Here is a 20,120-nt window from a genome sequence, read left to right as displayed (position 1 = left end):
GAACCTTGTGTGAATTTAATTAATTATCTATCATTTAGAAAACAAATTTATAATAAAAAATGATTACTATTAATTATGAATTCACACTTACATGCAAGAATCTGGAAAAACCCACACACTTTCAAGCATTGGTTTAAAAAAAAATTAAAAACTAAGCATTCAATTCACCCATTTTTGAACACAGTTCTAGGTATAGAAAGATAAATAAAACATGGTCCCTGACTTTCAGGAATGCAGCTTTACAAGGAACACTAGCAAGTGAACCAATTAATTGCTGTGGAATTTGTTGTTTAATGGTAGAATAAAGGAAATAGGTATATTGCTCCAAAGTAGTTAAGGGAATAAATTTATTTATTCTTCATGATATGCATATACCTATAGAAATTAGAGCAGGTCTTATGAAATAAATATGCTCAAATGGTAATAATAAATGATGCTATGAAGAGGAGGAGTGTATGTTCCAGTCAGTGACACAGAAGCATAAAACAACATAGTAGGTTGGAGGGAGTAGAAATGGCTCAGTGTGACTGGACTGTAATATACAAGAAAACTAATGACTGGAGATGAGTCCAAAGAATTAGGCAGGAACTAATTATGATAAATATTGAATACTTAGCCAAGGAGAAAGATTACTCTGGACTAAAGGCTGAATTTGATAAGAATAAAGCAGTAAAGCCAGAGGCAGAGAAACCTACTATAAGAATGGATGAGAGATAATTAAGGTCTAAAATAAAGAAGTGGAATAGGGTAGATCAGAACAAATAAGTTTAAGGAGTACTTAGGCAGGAGAACTGATAAAACTTGATGAGTGGTATGTGAAGGGAACAAAACATGATCTAGAAAGACTACAGAATGTTGACTTGGGCAGATGGTGAGGCTACCAACCAAAGTAGGAAACATAGGAGGAAAAAGAGATTTGAGGCAAATAATAAGTTCAGGACCAGGCATGTGAGTATGAAGAGTCTTTATCCAACTGGCAATGCCCAGTGTTAAGTTGGGTATATGGGTCTGGAGCTCAGAAGAGAGGTTCAAGCCTGAAAGAATTTGGGGGTGTCATCAACATACAGACAATATTTTAAATCAACATGAGACCATCTGAGAAAACATACAGGGACAGGAGAAGGGGTCAAAGACAGAATCCTGGAAAACAGTAATATTTCAGGGAATGGGCAGAGGAAAAAAAGCAAAGAAAAAATTATTAAGAGGTTAAAAACAAAATGAAGTCATAGAAGAGTTTCAACGAGAAATTATCAATAATGCAAATACTACAGAGTGGGTCAAGGAAATAAAGACTAAAAGTGTCCTTTGGATCTAGCAATGTCACTGGTGTCATTAAGCAGACCAATTTATGCGATGGGGGGCAGAAGCCAGACTGCAACAGGTTAAAGAGTGAGCAGGAAGTAAAGAAGTGGACATAGAAGAGTAAGATGCTTTAGAGAAGTTTACATGAGGGAGAAGAGTAAGGCATTAGCAAGATGGAGAATAGTTAAAAGATTTTTTCAAGGGATGGTAGTGATGACTATCATAGCACCTTCTCATATGACTATTTTTACAGAGAGGAAGGGAGAGGGATAGAGAGTTAGAAACATCGATGAGAGAGAAACATCGATTAGCTGCCTCCTGAACACCCCCTACTGGGGATGTGCCCGCAACCAAGGTACATGCCCTTGACCAGAATCGAACTTGGCACCCTTCAGTCAGCAGGCCGACGCTCTATCCACTGAGCCAAACTGGTTAGGGCTCATATGACTATTAAGACGCTTAAAAAATTAATAATTATAAAGTGGTCATATAAGTGTTTGATAAAGAAAAAATAATCAGTTAAAGCAAGGTCTTAAGGAAAAGAGAGGAAATGGGACCAAAAACAGGGAGACAGACTAACCCTTAAACTGGAAGAACATTATTCTACGTGCATGAAGTCTTGAGAGCCTGAGTATGAATGCTGCTAATTTTAAAGTTACTAGTAGATATAGGAAGTTGAAACACGGTGATATAGTGAGGAGGATTATAGGTTGTGCAAAGAGTTTGAGAGAACAGCAAAATTTAGAATATATGCTGAGAAAAACAAAACTCAAGCAAAAAAAAAATAATAATAAGGCAAGCTAAGATTGATAACCACAATAAACTGGTGGTTTCCATCAGTATGGTTAGGCTATTTTCTCCAAATACCTCAGCTAACTCACAGAGATGGTAAAGACTAGTGGGTTTATGTTTATAAAGTACTTTGAAAAAACATAATGAAAATGTGATTATAGGTTGAAAAATATCAATAATATTCAACTCATGCGCATACTTGATATTTTCAACATCTCCCGTAAAGTAAGTTTTTTGTCTGACATTACTATAATCCCTTTTCTTTAAACTCCATTTTAATCCACATACTCTTCAAAGTACTTTATGAAAGTAAGAGTTATAACAACACAAATTAAATCTATATTTGCATGTACAGGTCACATCACTCCAAAAAATGCCGAAAATTAAAAAAGTGTTACCCAATTTAAACTTCAGTAAGCATATTAAGGAAGAAAGTCTGTAATTACCTAAATCAGAATTTAGTCAAGACACCAACAGGAAGTATGAAAGAACAAAAGTTGTATGGTCATGATCTAACTCCATAATAACTCCCCCACTTCTTCAGAAAACTGTTTTATGAGATACTATTACTTGTAGAAAAAACACACAAAATATATGGTAATAGAAGAATAACTTTCAAAGAGACATGTTCAAAATGACAAAATCTGTATGTTTAAAGTAAAAAAACAAATTAAAAGATCATTAAAAAGCATAGCATACTTTAAAAAACTATCTCCTGAGATGAAAATAGTAACATGGTCATAAAATTACATTTGGGGAAATTGATGATTCACCTAAAAGAAAAACAAAATAACAAAACAAAAAACTACTATTCACCTAAATGCATAATGAAGTGAAATGGAGTAGAATTGCTCTAAAACCATCTAACCCACTCCAGCTATTAACAAATTGATGAAAAATATCAAAACCGTATAAAAACTCAATTATCATTAATATCTAATACAACCCAAATATATTTATAATAAAAGTATATGCTCTCAATCCCTACCATATAAATAAATAAAAATCTTACCTGCTTGTTGTAATCTCTCAGTCCACTTTCCATCATTGCTAATTTTTCTTGTAACTGATGGACTTCCTGTTGAAGTTCCTGAATTCTGAAACACATTCATAACTAATGCCAATATACTTTTGTTAAGAAATACAAAATAACAAGAAATGAAACTAGGCACATTCTTTTATAAACTCTCTACTTTTTGTTTCTCAATGAATTATGAAGTGTTGTGTTATGCATAAATGGAATATATCATCTTTCAGAGTTAATCTTGTAAGAATGATAAAGAACTGAGTGGTAAATAATTTGAAATTCAGATACATTATGCAATAAAAGACCTACTATTGCATTTTGATCCTTAGGACAACTCTTTGAGATGCTGCTGCTAATTCTTAGGTTCAGGAAATTGAGGGTAAAGTCCAAAACTCATAATTTAAGTGAAATAAGGGCCTTAAACAGGTTTTCAGATCCTAACTGATCCTGTATTTTCTAATAAACTATCTTATAATCCTGGAGAGAAGAAAAATATTGATATACAGTGGGGCCTTGACTTATGAGTGGCCCGACTAACGAGTTTTTCGAAATACGAGCCGTCTCTTGGCCGATTTTTTGCTTTGAGTTGCGAGCTAAAATTCGGGTTACGAGCCAGCTTCAGATACCCCACAGCTAGTTGGCGCAGCGAACGTCACAGTGAACACCACAACATCAGCCCAGCATCACGTGTCTCACTCGTTCACTGTTGATTTGACATACGAGTAATTTGAGTTACGAGCTCCGTCAAGGAACAAATTAAACTCGTAAGTCAAAGCCCCACTGTATATTACAATTTCCTAAGTAATTACAGCAAAAAAATAAAAAAGCCACTCTTTTCTGGAACCTATTAATTCTAACAGAATCAACATTTGTCCAAATCACCTGAATTATACAATTGCCCAAATGTATTTGTACTACATCCAGCCTTTCCAAGCATCTATAATAATAAAGTGTAATATACAAATCGACCGAACGGCCAAATAGCAGAACGACCATCTGAATAGCGGCACAACCCTTCGGATGACCACACTATGACACCCACTGGCATCAGACCAGCCAAGGTGGTGCAATGTGATTGGTTAGGAGGCCCCATCATTGCCTCATGATCGCCCCGCAGAGGGAGGCCCAGGCCTCCAGCCGGTGGGGCAATCAACTGGGGGGCTCCGTGATCGCCCCAAAGAGGGAGGCCCAGGCCACTGACGGGCAGGCTGCAGCGGGTGGGCAGGGCCTACTTCTGTGGGGGTGATTCATCACAGAGCCCCAACTGGATGGGCAGGGCCTACCTCTTTGGGGTGATCGATTGTGGGGCTCCCGGACTGCGAGAGGGCGCAAGCCGGGCTGAGGGACGCCTCCCCCCCCCCCCCCCCCGCATGAATTTCATGCACCGGGCCTCTAATTAATATATAAATGAAACAACTACACTCCTACTGGAAAGATAAATCCTGAAACCAGGTCTGCTTTAAGAAAGAGTATCCATGGGGTGGAGTGAGTAAGGCTGGACACAACTCATCCCTGCTATTACTGGAACCACATTTTCTACTCATCTAGGCTTAGGAGAAGAGTACATATGCAACTGCACTCAAAAAATGCACAAATGACTGAATGCAAACACAATTTGCATGTGCAAATTAAAACAAGATAATCAAGAGACTAATGCCACCTATGATGGTTTAATAGAAAAGAAAAATGATAAAGAGAAAGGTAAAGTCAGAAACCCTCCTTAAATAATACTAACATTGTTTAAGAAGCCCTAGATTATAACTCTAACTAATCACACAAAATATTTCACAATTAAGGTCAGATAACTGTATAAATACAGGTACATAACATTGTGTGAAAATAACTGAGCTAAGAGATCCTAATTGAGTACCTTAACCACAGTTACCTTTCTAGGTTGTTATATTGATATTAATAAAATGGAAAAACTGTCCCATAGTCTCTGCATAATCCACGAAATTAAAAGTAATCAGCACTAGCCCTGGCCAGGTGTCAGTTGACTGGAGTGCATCCCGTACACCATAAGGTTGTGGGTTCGATTCCCGGTCAGGGCACATACCTAGGTTGCAGGTCAATCCCTGGCCAGGGCACATATGGGAGGCAACCGATTGTTGTTTCTCTCTCATATTGATATGTTTCTGTCTTTCTCTCTCCCTTCGTCCCTCTTTAAAATCAATAAACATATCCTTGGAGAAGGCTAAAATAATAAAAAATAAATAAAAGTTATCTGCACTATTTCTATTGGTTTATTCCATATTTTAATATGTTTCTCCAGCTATGACCATAGAAGCTGTCAACTAGTGCTCTCTTGCTCCTTTGAACCACTCATAATTTTCTTAAAAAAAAAAAAAAGTTTTTATTGCTTTCAGAGAGAAGGATGAGAGAGGAGAGGGAGAGAAACATTAAGGATGAGAGAGAATCATCAATTGGCTGCCTCCTGCATGCCCCCACTGGGGACCGAGCCCACAACCCAGGCATGTGTGTGACCTCCTGGTTTGTAGGTCAATGCTCAATCACTAAGCCACACCAGCCAGGCCCCATAATTTTCTTAATGGCATTTTGTGTATTTCTCTTGTCTCATCTTCACTGCCAGATTGTGAGCTTCTCAAAAGCAGCAACCCCCTTCTTACTCATTTTTACATCGTTAGAACACTTACATCGTGCCTTTCCTAGAAAGCTTAGTTAAAACGAAATGTACACCTAATTCCAATTTAAGCAAATGCAAACATATAGAACTAAAGAATCATGAAGCAAGAATTTTGAAGCAAGAATTTCAAAGCCAATTACAAATCTATCCATGTCCATCAGCATTTGACATAAATCTGAAGTAACTTTACTTTGGTTGATGAAACCAAATGTCAAAGCAACTCTACTGAAATAGATTCTAAATGGCACTAAACAGTTTTAAAGCAAATATGGACAGAAACAGCAGGCATATGATCTATCTGAAATCAAAGGTACAAAACAAATAAAAAAATTCTATATTCAGAATACATTCAGAAAGTATTTACTGAGTGCTTGTGCAAAGCTCTGGGCTAGGCACTGGAGATACAATAGTTAATGAGACAAAAGCCCCACTGTCAAAAAATTTACAGTTAAGTGGTCAATTAACTAAAGCCAACAAGAAATTATTTAATGCACCTGTTATCAGCCACTTGTAGGAGGTCTGCAATGTAAGGGTCATCTGGCTGAGGAACTGGATAGGAACTGACTTCAGAGGGAGGGACTGGTTGGTCAATTTGCATTCGCTGGCGTCTAAAAGCAATACTTCTTTTCTTGCCGCCTAAAGATAACAAATGTATATTTCAAAAAAAAATTAAAAACAAACAAACCACTGTCTTAGAATTAAATATTCCAGAAGGTTGGCCTTTTTGTTATACAGTATGTCTCTAGCACATCATATATATGGATAAAACATTTTCTCCACCATGTATAAATACCCACCCTGATCTTTAAATGATGCCTTCCTGACAACCTCAACAGATATGGTTATAAAACAAGTTTTATATTCTGCACGCTTGGCATGTGTGCCCAGATTTAATCTATTCCTTCAGTAAATGGGGACCAGATATTGGCAATATTAAAACTTAAGTGTGTCTTGTGGCATTTATTACTGTGAGCTCAAGAAGTTACCACCAACAGAAACCTGTCAAACATGGAGTTTAAGACAGTGAGAACTGCCTTAATACACATGCTTATTAAGCAATGCCAAAAGAGCAGAAAACTGAAATTTTAAGTAGTAAAATTAGTATATAATGGAATGTCAACTGTAATATAAAATCATGCTGTAACCTGAATTAGTAGGGAATGTTTTACTACTTATCTTTAAAAATAGAAGTAATTTCTTTTTATGATTAAATACTAGAGGCCCAGCGCACAAAAATTTGTGCACTTGCGGGTGGGGGTTCCCCTGAGCCTGGCCTGTGCCCTTTCACAGTCTGGGACCCCTCAGGGGATGTCCACCTGCTGGCTTAGGCCCGCTCCCCAGAGGATCGGGCCTAAGCTGGCAGTCAGACATCCCTCTGGCAGCCCGGGAGCCCTCAGGGGATGTCCACTTGCCAGTGGGGAGCAGGCCTAAGCTGCAGTCGGACATCCTTAGCGCTGCAAAGAAGGTGGGAGAGGCTCCCGCCACCACCGCTGTGCTGGCAGCCATTAGCCTGGCTTGTGGCTGAGCAGAGCTCCCCCTGTGGGAGCGCAATGACCACCAGGGGGCACCTCCTACATTGAGCATCTGCCCCCTGGTGGTCAGTGTGTCATAGTGACCAGTCATTCCCAGTCGTTCTGCTGTTAGGGTCAGTTTGCATATTACCCTTTTATTATATAGGATAGAGGCCTGGTGCATGGGTGGGAGCCGGCTGGTTTGCCCTGAAGGGTGTCCCAGATCAGGGTGGGGGTCCCGCTGGGGTGCCTGGCCAGTCTGGGTGAGGGGTTGAAGGCTGTTTGCAGGCTGACCACAGCCCCTTCAGGGTGGGGGTCCCCGCTGGGGTGCCTGGCCAGCCTGGGTGAGGGGCTGATGGCTGTTTGCAGGCTGGCCAAGGCCCCCCGCAGCGACCCAAGCTCCCAGACTCTCCTTTCTTTCTTTCTTTTTTTTTTTCAGCACCTCTGTGAGTGGAGGCCAGGTGGGCTGGAAGCAGGTATCTGGGATTTATCTGTCTTCTATAATTGAAATTTTGTAGCCTTGAGCGGAGGCAATGGCCGGCCAGGGCCGGCGGGAAGCCTGGCTTCCTCCATCACTGGGGCAACCCAAGCCTCCTGCTGGCTCCAGCTCTGTGGCTGCTGGCTGCCATCTTAGTTGGGTTAATTTGCATAGTCGCTCTGATTGGCTGGTGGGCATGGCTTGTGGGGGCGTAGTGGAGGTGTGGTCAATTTGCATGTTTCTCTTTTAATAGATATGATGATATCCTATTTTAGTGCAAACCACATGGATAACTTATCTTTTTCAGCATCTAGCTAAGATTATACATGTACTTAAAAACTCACTGATCCTCATGAAAACACAACTTTGTCTTTCTGAGAATCCTAACAAATTTGGTATTCTCTTATATCTCTCGTTCTGAGAATGAAGCAACTGAGTCAAAAGTATTTAAACAACCTGCTTGTAGTTACACACCTAAACAAGACAAACCATTTTCTTCTTCCTGTATCTACTGATTTCCTTTCTTGATTGCTCCTCAATTTCTTTCACAACCTTCTTCTTCCCTAAGTGCCTTAAATAAGAACTTCTCTAGAGTCTGTCTTTGGTTCTCCTCTCTTCCCAAACTACACAATCTCACTAGATAATTCCACAGCTTTAATTTCTAAGATACTCCAATGACTCCCAACTTGAATCTCCATCTGGGATCACACTTCTAAGAACAGATCTACATACCCTACTGTGTACTGGAAATCTCAACATAATTGTCCCATGTAACACCCTCAACATATCCAAAAGTGGATTTCTGCCCCTACCTCCCACATTCCCTAGCTTGAGAAATAGTACCATTATCCACCCACTGAGTCACTTGAAACAGAAATCTGAGCATTCCCCTTACCTTCCAAGTCTACCATATTCAGTTACTAAATTCTAGAGATCACATCCCTAATCTCTCTTGAATCTGACCTATTCTTTTCTCAGAAAACCAGATTATCCTCTTTTTTTCTCAATCTTCCAGTTATTTCTGAGATCTTTCCCACTTTTCCCCAATTTTCTGCCATTGGCTCAGTCTGCCTCTCATTTCCTGCCACCTTGAGCTCCACTGATTCTTCCCCACCCGAGCCTCTCAATTCCTAATCTGTCAACTCTCATGAGTTTCTTCACTTAGTTTCAAGTACATAACAACATGACTGTGCTTGGACTCTATCTCTACTTAGAACTTTACTAGCTTTTGATCTTCAACTCCCTTCTGATCATGATCTTCATCTGACCAAGTTACTAATGGTCCACCCGTGCTCTTTAATTTCTCAAACTCTACCTAGTCTCATACTCCTGCACTTTTCTATGCCTCATTTACTCCCATAATCTTGATCCCATGGTTCAGACATCTCAATGACCTTATCATTAGTACAGGACATTCTTCCACCAACCTTATGCCTGGACAACCATCAACTTGGTATGCCCCATCATCTTTTCTCTTGCTCAAGAACTGAGCATAAAGGTAAAAATAATAAAATAAACTAAGAAAGTATATATTTTCTAAATTTTTTAAGTATGGGTCACTTTTATAACTAAAACTAGAGGCCTGGTGCATGAATTCGTGCACCAGTGGGGTCCCTCAGCCTGGCCTGCGGGATCGAGCCGAAATCGGCTCTCCGACATCCCCTGAAAGGTCCCGGATAATGAGAGGGCACAGGCCAGGCTGAGGGACCCCACTGGCACACAATCGGGGCCAGGGAGGGGTGCGGGAGGTTGGCCAGCGAGGAACGGACCGCGGGAGGGCTCCAGGGTGTGTCTGGCCCATCTTGCTCAGTCCCGATCAGCCAGACCCCAGCAGCAAGCTAACCTACCTGGTGGTCAGTGCACGTCACAGTGAGCAGTTGAGCAGCCTTAGCATATCATTAGCATATTATGCTTTAATTGGTTGAACGGACGACTGGACGGCATATTAGACTTTTATTATATAGGATAACAATAATAAGAAAGAGAATTTAAAACAGAGATTAAGGAAATAAAACTCTGGGCATTAAAGTTAGACTTCTTACAGCTAAGAAGATATTACAAGTTTATAAGCACATGTAAGAAATACTACCTGGATATTCTGAAGTAAATCAAAAAGTTTATGTGACTATCCAAATATATCTTTTCAAATACTAAAGTCTAAGCATGAAAACCTAAAGTCCTATTTCAGTTAAAAGTTTAACTATCTTTAAAAGATTAGATGTATATAAATTGTTTAGAGAAGGAACTGATATACCTGGAGTCTGTACAACAGCATGCAAATTCTTTTCTTGAAGTTGCTGAATTTTTTCATTCTTAGCTTTGCTCTCTTTCTCCAAAAGTTTGAGTTTATGAACATACTGGTTATTTAGAAATTTCAGATCAGCTGTTTCACGTGTACTTTCCTTCAATGTAGTTTTCAACTCTTAAAAGATTCAAAGACTATTTTACAGATCAAGAAATCTACGAAGTTCTTCCACTTCACAAAATACAAATAGTCCCCAATTTGAAAGGCTCTACCTCAGGGGTGGGCAAACTTTTTGACTCAGGGCCACAATGGGTTCTTAAACTGGACCGGAGGGCCGGAACAAAAGCATGGATGGAGTGTTTGTGTGAACTAATATAAATTCAAAGTAAACATCATTACATAAAAGGGTACGGTCTTTTTTTTTTTTTTAGTTTTATTCATTTCAAACGGGCCGGATCCGGCCCCGGGCCGTAGTTTGCCCACGGCTGCTCTACCTAATTCTTGCGCATGGTTTGTTTGAAAGCCTACTACCTTTTCTACTATTAACAAAACTGCAAATAAGTCATGAAGCACAAGAGGGAATCATGTTTTTCTTCTGCTGTAATAGTCACCATGGCTTTTGACCCTGTAAATTGGATATCAAACTAAGAAATTATAAATTCATGCCAGGTTTTGGACAGGGCTTTCAAGTGAATGTAAGAGTTTATAGCAGTGGTTCTCAACCTTCTGGCCCTTTAAATACAGTTCCTCATGTTGTGACCCAACCATAAAATTATTTTCGTTGCTACTTCATAACTGTAATGTTGCTACTGTTATGAATCGTAATGTAAATATCTGATATGCAGGATGGTCTTAGGCAACCCCTGTGAAAGGGTCGTTCGACCGCCAAAGGGGTCGCGACCCACAGATTGAGAACCACTGGTTTATAGTAATAGAGCCATATAATTACTCTTTGCCTAGTACTTTTGAAATCATTTTATTGTACTTTCTAGCTCAAAAACGGAGTATTAAAGAATCAGAATGATATATTGCTTTTAACTTACTTTAATCCTCTTAATTTCAGTATAGGAAAAACAAAAGTTGTTTCAAGAGCATTCCCTCAGTTCCAACAGTTAACCTTTTCTCTAGCAATTGTAAATGTAAAAATTTAATCCAGTTATAGTATAGACAAATACAGATATGGAATGAAAATTTATTTTACTCTCAGGAACTCTTCAACAAACCCTACAGAATTTCAAGAGCTGTTACAAGAGGACCACCACATTGTCTAATTAATAGTTTTAAAATTAGACTAGCCTTTCCTACAAATAAAATGAAAGGGGGCAAAAATATGGCATTAAAAGAAAAAATCACAAAATTTTACCTTTAATGTGTTGGGCCGATTGTTCTCTCAGTTTCATTAATTCCAGGTATAATTCATTATTTTCCCTGCTTAATTTTGCATTTTCAAGTTTATAAGGTTCCAAAACAAAATCAAAATTGGCACTTTCTTTTTCAGCTTTCACAGCAGATAATTTTGATTTCCTAAGACTTTCTGTTGTATGAACCAGGTCACTAGAATTAAAGAATAGAAAATGTAAATACAAGGAAACATTCTATTAACTTTCTAATAACTAAAAATCTATCTAAAAATAGGGTAATATGCAAATTGGTCAGGACACTGTCACACTAATAACCGATCAGCAGGCTGCGTGCTCAGCAGGTGCAGGTGGGCAGGGACTTGCAGCATCAGGGGTGCGATGGCGGCTGCCGTTTGCCCAGGGCTGGCCCCGGGCTCAGGCAAACCGCCAATGGCTGCTGTGAGGGCCCCAAGCTCAGGCAATGAGGGCCGGGTGAGGCTCAGGCAAGCCGCAGTGGCTGCGAAGGCTGAGGCTCAGGCAGCCTAATAGCTGGCAGTGGCAGCAGCAGAGGCGTGATAGGGGCGTCGCCTTCCCCTGATCGCTGGATTGCCTCCTGCATAGGGAGGCCAGAGGCAGCAGCAGCGAGGGGGTGATCAGAGCAGTGTCTTTCCCTGATCAGCCAGTCGCCTCCAGCAGAGGGAGGCTAGACTGTGGCTTAGGCCCGCTCCCCTGAGGGCTCCCAGACTGTGAGAAGGGGCAGGCCGGACTGACGGATCCCCAGGCCTCTAGTATAATTATAAAAAGCTTAAATATGTTAAATGCCAAGTGAATTCAAATATAAAAACAAACACTTAGGAATCTTTCAAGGTACTATAAAGCATTAATAAATTTCTCAACACAAGATTAAGTTACAAATTATCTATAATAATAAAAGCATAATATGCTAATTAGACCAGATGAAGCTGGGGCTGTGAGGGAAGCCTGGGTCCCGGGTGCCTGCCAGCGGCCAGAGGGAAGCCCGGGTCCCGGGTGCCAAAGGGAAGCCGGTGCTGGCAGCCGGGAGAAAGAAGGTCTACTCTTGCACGAATTTCGTGCATCAGGTCTCTAGTCCTATTTAATAAAAGCCTAATATACTAAGTGTCTGATTCTTAATTCGACCATTTGACCAGTCACTATGATGTGCACTGACCAGGGTCAGACGCTCCAACCGGTAGGTTACCTTGCTGCTGGAGTCCAGCCGATTGGGAGCGGAGGAGATGGGCTGGACACACCCTAGAGCCCTCCTGTGGTCCCTCCCTGAACCGTATATGCACAGTTGGGGTCCCTCGGCCTGGCCTGCACCCTCTCGCAATCCAGGACCCCTCAGGGGATGTTGGAGAGCTGGTTCAGCCTGATCCCCACAGACCAGGATGAGGGACCCCACTGGTGCACGAACTCATGCACCGGGCCTCTAGTATACACATAATTAGAATTATCTTTGAATCTCCCCTCTTGCTCATTCCCCCATGCCCAATTAGTCACCTGATCCTGTGGAATCTGTGAAACTTACTTGTTTTTTCAGCAAATATTTATTGAATACCTGCTACATGCTAAGTGCAAGGTACACAATAAATAAGATTCAGTTCCTTACCTCAAAGAACATAGACTAGTGGAATATTTACTCCCAACAATACTTATTGAGCAGGGAAAGCAATAAAGAACCCACTGTCATGGAGCTTATATTCTATTGACAGTTTGTCAGAAAGTTATACTACTACTAGAGGCCCGATGCATGAAAATTTGTGCAAGAGTAGGCCTTCCTTCCCCTGGCTGCCAGCACCGGCTTCCCTCCGGATATAGGCTTCCCTCCTCCAGCCATTGACAGGCACCTGGGACCCAGGCTGGCTTCCCTCGGGCCGCCCGCAGGCAGCCGGCACCTGGGCTGGCTTCCCCCTGGCACTGGCTTTGTCAGAAAGGACGTCCGGAATGATGTCTGGAAGACATCCGGTCTAATTAGCATATTATCCTTTTATTACTATAGATAGATGTGATAAACTCAACAAATACTTCAGTGCCAATTATGTATTCAGCCTGTCTTAGGTATAGTCTCTGGTCTCCTAGGTATAGAGTTTGAATTCTAAAGCTAAGTCAAATGGAAGTTTCCAGTAATAATAAGTAACTAAGGTGGCATGTAAGAGACATGATAGAGTCCAGCAAATATATAGCTAACTAAGCACAAGGGCAAGGTGACAGAGAGAGGAGAGAGAGAGACTTTACAGGCAGATAGAAGAGCATATGGAGAGACCATGGCTGAGAGTGTACATGTTTAGGGAGCTTCTAGTGGTTCAATACATGGGAGATGAAGCTGCAGGGCTGGATGAGGAAGGGTTTTGAAGGCCATACTAACGACCACAAAATATTTTTCATCCATTCTCTCCATCATCATCTCTTAATAGTCCTTCTGCAGTGATTTTCAACCTCTGTCATCGCATGGCACACATAACTAATTACTAAAATTCTGCGGCACACCATAAAAACACTGTATTTTTTGCCGACCTGACCAAAAAGGCATAATTTTGATTTATTCACACTATTTTTGTGTTGGCTGTTGTCATTTTTTTATTTGACAATCTAAGGGAAAAGAGATCAGTCCCCCTGACTAAATAGTTAGGTATTGCCTGTCTTAAAAATTCTTGTGGCACACCAGTGTGCATGCCATGGCACACCCATCGAAAATCACTGTCCTACTGCAAAAGCTCCCAAAGCTATTTCCCTGCCCCAGGCTCAAACCACAGTAATAGACCTCATGTGGAAAAGAAAATCACAAAGGATCCTTCAGTTAAGGTAATACATAACAGCTAAAGAATTACCACATATAAGGTAATATGTAACAGCTAAAGAAATGACCACATTATTAATGTAATAGTAAAGACCAGTGAGGCCGACATAGAACTCCCAATCATATCAGAAAACCACATTAAAAAGTCTATAATTCTATCCACAGGGAAAACCCTCAAAAATGTTTACTTTAGACAGTATAGTGCAGCGGTTCTCAACCTGTGGGTCGCAACCCCTTTGGGGGTCAAATGACCCTTTCACAGGGGTCGCCTAAGACCATAGGAAAACACATATATAATTACATACTGTTTTTGTGATTAATCACTGTGCTTTAATTATGTTCAATTTGTAACAATGAAATTGGGGGTCACCACAACATGAGGAACTGTATTAAAGGGTCGTGGCATTAGGAAGGTTGAGAACCACTGGTATAGTGTGAATGGTGACTCCTGGAGTTCTACAATATGGAGACCCTGAATTCATGATGGAGAAGCAGGATCTGCAACAAATAGATGTGCTTTGGATGATTTAAGGGCTTTTAAAAAATCTACACATTTCTGTACTGTAGCGTGAAGTTCAATCAAACCAAATAAATGAAATTAAGGATTATACAGGTTTAGAACTGTATTTTCATCTTTACCTGAAAAGTTTTTCTACCAAGGGTAAACACTCCACTGTCAGAGTCTGGCGGTATCCCAACTGATCCAATCTTTTTCTAATATTAATATACTTTCTTTCTGCAGCTGTAGTCATCTTGTCTTCCAAAACTAGTTTTATTCACTTCCAAAAATTAAAGTCCTAAAAGAAAAGAGTAAAACATCATTATATTATTATAGTTACTATTATTGTTTCATGATAAGAAAATATTCCTTTTAATTGGAAACAATTCTTTTTCCTCTTTAGATAGGCAGACTTCTGCAATATTTAGATTGATTTAAGTAGAATGCTAATGATATTCTTGTTGCTGCATTAAAATGAGTATCTGGCCCAGGCTGTGTGGCTCAGGGTTGAGCGTCAACCTATGAACCAGGTTATGGTTCAATTCCGGTCAGGACATATGCTCAGGTTGTGGAATCAACCCCAGTATGGGGCATGCAAGATGCAGTCAATCAATGATTCTCTCTCCCTCTCCTTTTCTCTCTGAAATCGATAAAAAAATATTTTTTAAAAATGAGTATCTGTTCAAACCTCTGTGAAAAAGTGAAAATCAATAAAGCTTCTAGAAGAAAAAAAAAAAGAGAATATTTTCCTGAGCCAGAGGTAGGAAGAAAATCCTTAGAGAAGACTATTTAAAAAGCACTAAAAGAAAAATTTGAAAAACCGTACTTCACCAAATTAAAAATGTCTGCTCATTAAAATATTCCATGAAGAAAACAAAAAGGCAAACAAAGTGGGAGAAAATATTCATAATATCTAAAAAGGATTTTTATAAGGAATATATAAAGAACTCTTGCAGTTTGACTCTTAATAAAGACACTTAGCCTATAAAAGAATGGGTTAGAGTTTAATAGGCACTTTGCAGAAGATATCTGAATGGAATAATCCCATGAAAAGGTGATTAAGACCATTAGTTATCAGAGAAATGCCAGGTATACCAGTTGATAATGAAGACTTTTTTTCAATAGATGGAGTTAGACATATGTTGATATATATGTGATTTGATATGTATGCTATTTTGTTGTATTGACAGGAAGCTCAAAACTTCGTATGTCAAATTTGCTGAAGGTGTTAAGATCAGATATTTTTACGCTTAAAAACGTCGAATTTCGCCGAAACCGGTTTGGCTCAGTGGATAGAGCATCGGCCTGCGGACTGAAAGGTCCCAGGTTCGATTCCGGTCAAGGGCATGTACGTGGGTTGCGGGCACATCCCCAGTGGGAGATGTGCAGGAGGCAGCTAATCGATGTTTCTCTCTCATCGATGTTTCTAACTCTCTATCTCTCTCCCTTCCTCTCTGTAAAAAATCAATAAAATATATATTTAAAAAAAAACAAAAAACGTCGAATTTCGTGCCAAAAAAAGAGCATTTGCGGGAAGTTTTAATTCATTACTTTATTTTGAAGAAAAGTGCTGCTGAAAGTTATCGTCTACTCTGGGAAGCTTATGGTGAACATGCTCCATCTCAAGATACTTGTGAACGCTGGTTTAAATGCTTTAAAAGTGATGATTTCGATGTGAAAGACAAAGAACGTCCAGGTCAACTGAAAAAGTTTGAAGACAAACAATTTCAAGCATTATTGGATGGAGATGCATGTCAAACTCAAAAACAACTTGCAGAAAGATTGAATGTTGCTCAGCAAACAATTTCCAGTCGTTTACAAGCAATGGGAAAGATTTTAAAGGAAGAAAAATGGTGCCATGTCAACTGAACGAAAGACAAATGGAAAACTGAAAAGTCATAAGTAAAATGCTGTTTCAACGGCATGAAAGAAAGTCTTTTTTGCATTGAATTGTGACTGGCAATGAAAAGTGGATTTATTTTGAAAATCCCAAACGCACAAAATCATGGGTTGATCCAGGTCAACCATCAACATTGACTGCAAGGCCAAAGACAATGCTCTGCATTTGGTGGGATCAGGAAGGTGTGGTGTATTATCAGGTGAAACCATTAATACGGATCGCTACTGACAACAAATAATCAATTTGAACCACGCTTTGATCGTAAAAAGACCAGAATGTGCCAGAAGACATGGCAAAGTAATTTTGCTTTATGATACGCACCATCACTTCGAAACCAGTTAAAGAAGCGTTAAAAGATCTTGCCTGGGAAGTATTAACCCACCCGCTGTATTCACCAGACCTTGCTCCTTCAGATTACCACTTGTTCTGATCAATGGCACCCACACTTTCTGAGCAGCACTTCAAAACGTACGAAGAAGTGGAAAATTGGGTCTCTGGATGGTTTGCCTCAAAACAAGAAAAGTTCTATTGGGACGGTATCCACAAATTACCTGAAATATTGTAGCTAGTGTAGGACATTACTTTGAATAAAGCACTTTTGGTGTTTCTCTTGAAATTATCATGTTTTCTTTTATTACAAAATCTGCATTACTAACTGGTACACCTAGTACAAATTAAAACCACAATGAGGTACAATTTCACCCATACTAGAATGGCTAAATTAAAAGGTTGTCAAGGATTTGAAGCAACTAGAACAGTGGTTCTCAGCCTTGGCTGCACATTAGAATCACCTGGGAATCTTTTTAAAATCCTGATTTCTGGGCCTCATCCTCCGGAAATTGTTTCTTTGTTACCAACGTTGTGGCCCCACCCCATAAGAAAGAAACAGAATTTCCGGAGGATGAGGCCCAGAAATCAGGATTTTAAAAAGATTCCCAGGTGATTCTAATGTGCAGCCAAGGTTGAGAACCACTGAACTAGAATCTTTACACTGTTGACTAGAGTATAAAATCACTGCGGAAAATATCTGGCAATTTCTTATAAAGTTAAACATACTTCTACTCTATAACTCTGTAATCTTATTCCTCATACTTGAGGAAATGAAAATAAGCAACTTACAAAGAGACTCTACAAGAATATTCATAGCAGCTTTATTCATAATAGCCCCTGAATGGAACAAACTATAAATTCTTCAACAGCAGGATAAACTATGATATATTTATACAATGTAGTACTACCCCCCAAAAAAAGAGAAGGAACTACAGATACATATCAACCACAGAGATGAATTTGAATAACATTATTTGAGCAATAGAAGCCACCCACGTATATTGCATAATTCCATTTATATAAAGTTCAGAAACAGGTAAAATTAAACTATGTGGACAGAAATTAGAACAGCAGTTGCCTGGGGCCTTGTGGATGGGTGGAGACTGACCCGAAGGCTTAAGAAGGAACTTTCTGGGGTGATGAAAATATATTGATTGGGGTAGTGGTTACACGAGTGTACACATTTATCAAAGCTTTTCAATTAAGTACTCCTAAGATTTCTGCATTTCACCATGTAAATTTTACTTCGATAATAAAAAAAAGAAAAACCACGTCTCTATACACGCTTTTATCCTTCTTTTAAAATATTTATGAACCTATTCTCTATCAGTCTGCCCTAAAATGTAGTTATCAAAAGATCACTTCTTTAGAGACTTCGCTCTTTTCTAACCTTTGCCAGGAAAATAGAGTCCTATTACTCTAACCAGCGGTTCTCAACCTGTGGGTCGCGACCCCTGAAAATACGTCCTGCATATCAGATATTTACATTACGATTCATAACAGTAGCCAAATTAGTTATGAAGAAGCAACGAAAATAATTTTATGGTTGGGGGTCACCACAACATGAGGAACTGTATGAAAGGGTCGCGGCATTAGGAAGGTTGAGAACCACTGCGCCTGCTTTACAGCCGCCTGTGCTTCACCGTTTACCAACAGTGGCATCTCACAAGCACGGTCCGGCAGAGCAGGCAGAGGCTCTGTGTTCCGGGGTGAGCCAAGGCCGCGCCCCGAGAGGGACTTTCCGACCCTCGGGTCCCAGCGCGGGTGGCAGCGGGGCCCTGGAGCCCTGGCCCGCCCTGGCTGCACCTCCACTCGCCCATCACAGGCACCTCCATTCGCCCATCACAGGCACCTCCTCTCGCCCATCACAGGCACCGCCTCTCGCCCATCACAGGCACCTCCTCTCGCCCATCACAGGCACCGCCTCTCGCCCATCACAGGCACCGCCTGATTACTCCATCACAGGCCGTTCCTGCCGAGAGGTGTCCCTTTGGGCTTCCCAGTTCCTTCCACAGAAGGGACCTGACATGCAGGGCGTTTTAGAGAAACTCCCGGAGACACCAGAAATACACCTGTCAGACCAGGACCGTCCTCTCTGTCTGGTACCAACTTTGGATACCTCACCTAGAAAGAATACTTCCTTACATCCCGGAAAGGGAGGGGGAGGGGGGAGGATGGAGGGAGGGGAGGGGGGGAGGGATGGAGAGAGGGAGAAAGAGAGAGAGGGAAGGGGGGAGAAAATGAATGTGAATTTTTTAAAAAACAAAGGACTGATGAAAAAGATGAAAATCTTCCCAAGGGAAAAGCAAACACGTATCAGACCTTCCTCTCCACGGGCTACCGGCTCCATCTCCCACCTCGTGTCCAGGCTGAACGCGTCCAGCGAACAGCCCGAAGCTGAGGCCGGAGGTGCCAGCGCGGCGGCGGGCGCCGTCCCCCCGCCCCGGTGACGCCTGGCCCGCCCCGGGCTAAGCCCCCCGGTCCTCCCGCTTCGAGCAGCAGAGACGGAGGCGGAGGCGCCTCCCAGGTGCGGGGCCGAGCGTCGGGGCGCTTCTGTGTTTGCAGAGAGCAGTACGGCCCCGAACCGACGCGGCATTTAACCTTCACCCTACCGCCCGGCGGCAGCGGCCGGCCCGGAGGGAGGGAAGGGGTGTCGGAAGCCGAGCCTGCGGGGCCTCTCCGCGCCCCGCCCCGCCCCGCCGCGGCCCACTTCCTCCCGCGCCGCGCGGCCCGGCCACGGGGACGCCCGGGAGGCGACGGCGCCGACCCGCCGGGCTCTGCAGCCGCCGCGGGGCCCTCACCCGAGCTCCGGCCGCCGCTCCCGCCGTCTGCGGTCGCATCGCCCTTGATCCTGACTTCCTCGTCGGCTCCTTCCGCCCCGGCACGGGCTCGGGCGCTGGGACAGTTTGAAAATGGCGCGGAGAGGCGCTCCCGGCCCGCACGGAGGAGGCGCGCCGTTGCCCCGGTAACGGGAGCGGCGGACCGAGCGGCGCGCGGCGGGCGGGGACGCGCCGGCGGTGATGGCGGCGACGGCGGCGCGGGCCCCGGGGCCCGGAAGCGACAAGGCCTGGGCGGCGCGAGGCCACGGCGCCCCCTGGCGGCCGGCAAACCCCGGGCCCCAGCGGGTGGCGGCCGCTCTAGGCCAGGTGCGTTCACGTCTGGGCGCGGGGTGAACCGCTGCCCAGCCCGGTTCCTGCGGAGAATCAGCCTTCACCGGCAAGGTGGACGCCTACT

The 20,120-nt window shown here is 42.1% G+C and overlaps 1 protein-coding gene across 7 annotated transcripts in view; it reads right to left on the bottom strand.

Annotated features, from left to right (window-relative positions):
• The window catches only part of CEP135 (centrosomal protein 135), a 79,761-nt gene extending 59,937 nt beyond the window's left edge, over positions 1-19,824 (bottom strand). For 4 of the 7 annotated variants that reach the window (XM_036334591.1, XM_036334621.1, XM_036334610.1 and 1 more), the window contains exons 1-6: positions 16,939-16,994; positions 14,797-14,954; positions 11,363-11,553; positions 10,009-10,176; positions 6,260-6,401; positions 3,107-3,191 (exon numbers count right to left, since the gene is read on the bottom strand). In XM_036334591.1, the coding sequence (XP_036190484.1) occupies positions 3,107-3,191; positions 6,260-6,401; positions 10,009-10,176; positions 11,363-11,553; positions 14,797-14,909 (699 nt within the window). In that variant the 5' untranslated portion in view covers positions 14,910-14,954; positions 16,939-16,994. Of the gene's footprint in view, positions 1-3,106; positions 3,209-6,259; positions 6,402-10,008; positions 10,177-11,362; positions 11,554-14,796; positions 14,955-16,938; positions 16,995-19,687 lie in introns of those variants that run through there. The other 3 variants (XM_036334600.1, XM_036334639.1, XM_036334648.1) reach the window with 3 other exon arrangements.
• Between the last annotated feature and the right edge of the window lie 296 nt (positions 19,825-20,120).

Source organism: Myotis myotis, unplaced genomic scaffold (genome assembly GCF_014108235.1).
Source record: "Myotis myotis isolate mMyoMyo1 unplaced genomic scaffold, mMyoMyo1.p scaffold_m19_p_1, whole genome shotgun sequence".
NCBI lineage: Eukaryota > Metazoa > Chordata > Mammalia > Chiroptera > Vespertilionidae > Myotis > Myotis myotis.
The sequence above is the reverse complement of the archived record's forward strand: the minus strand, read 5'-3'. Positions and strand labels throughout refer to the sequence as shown.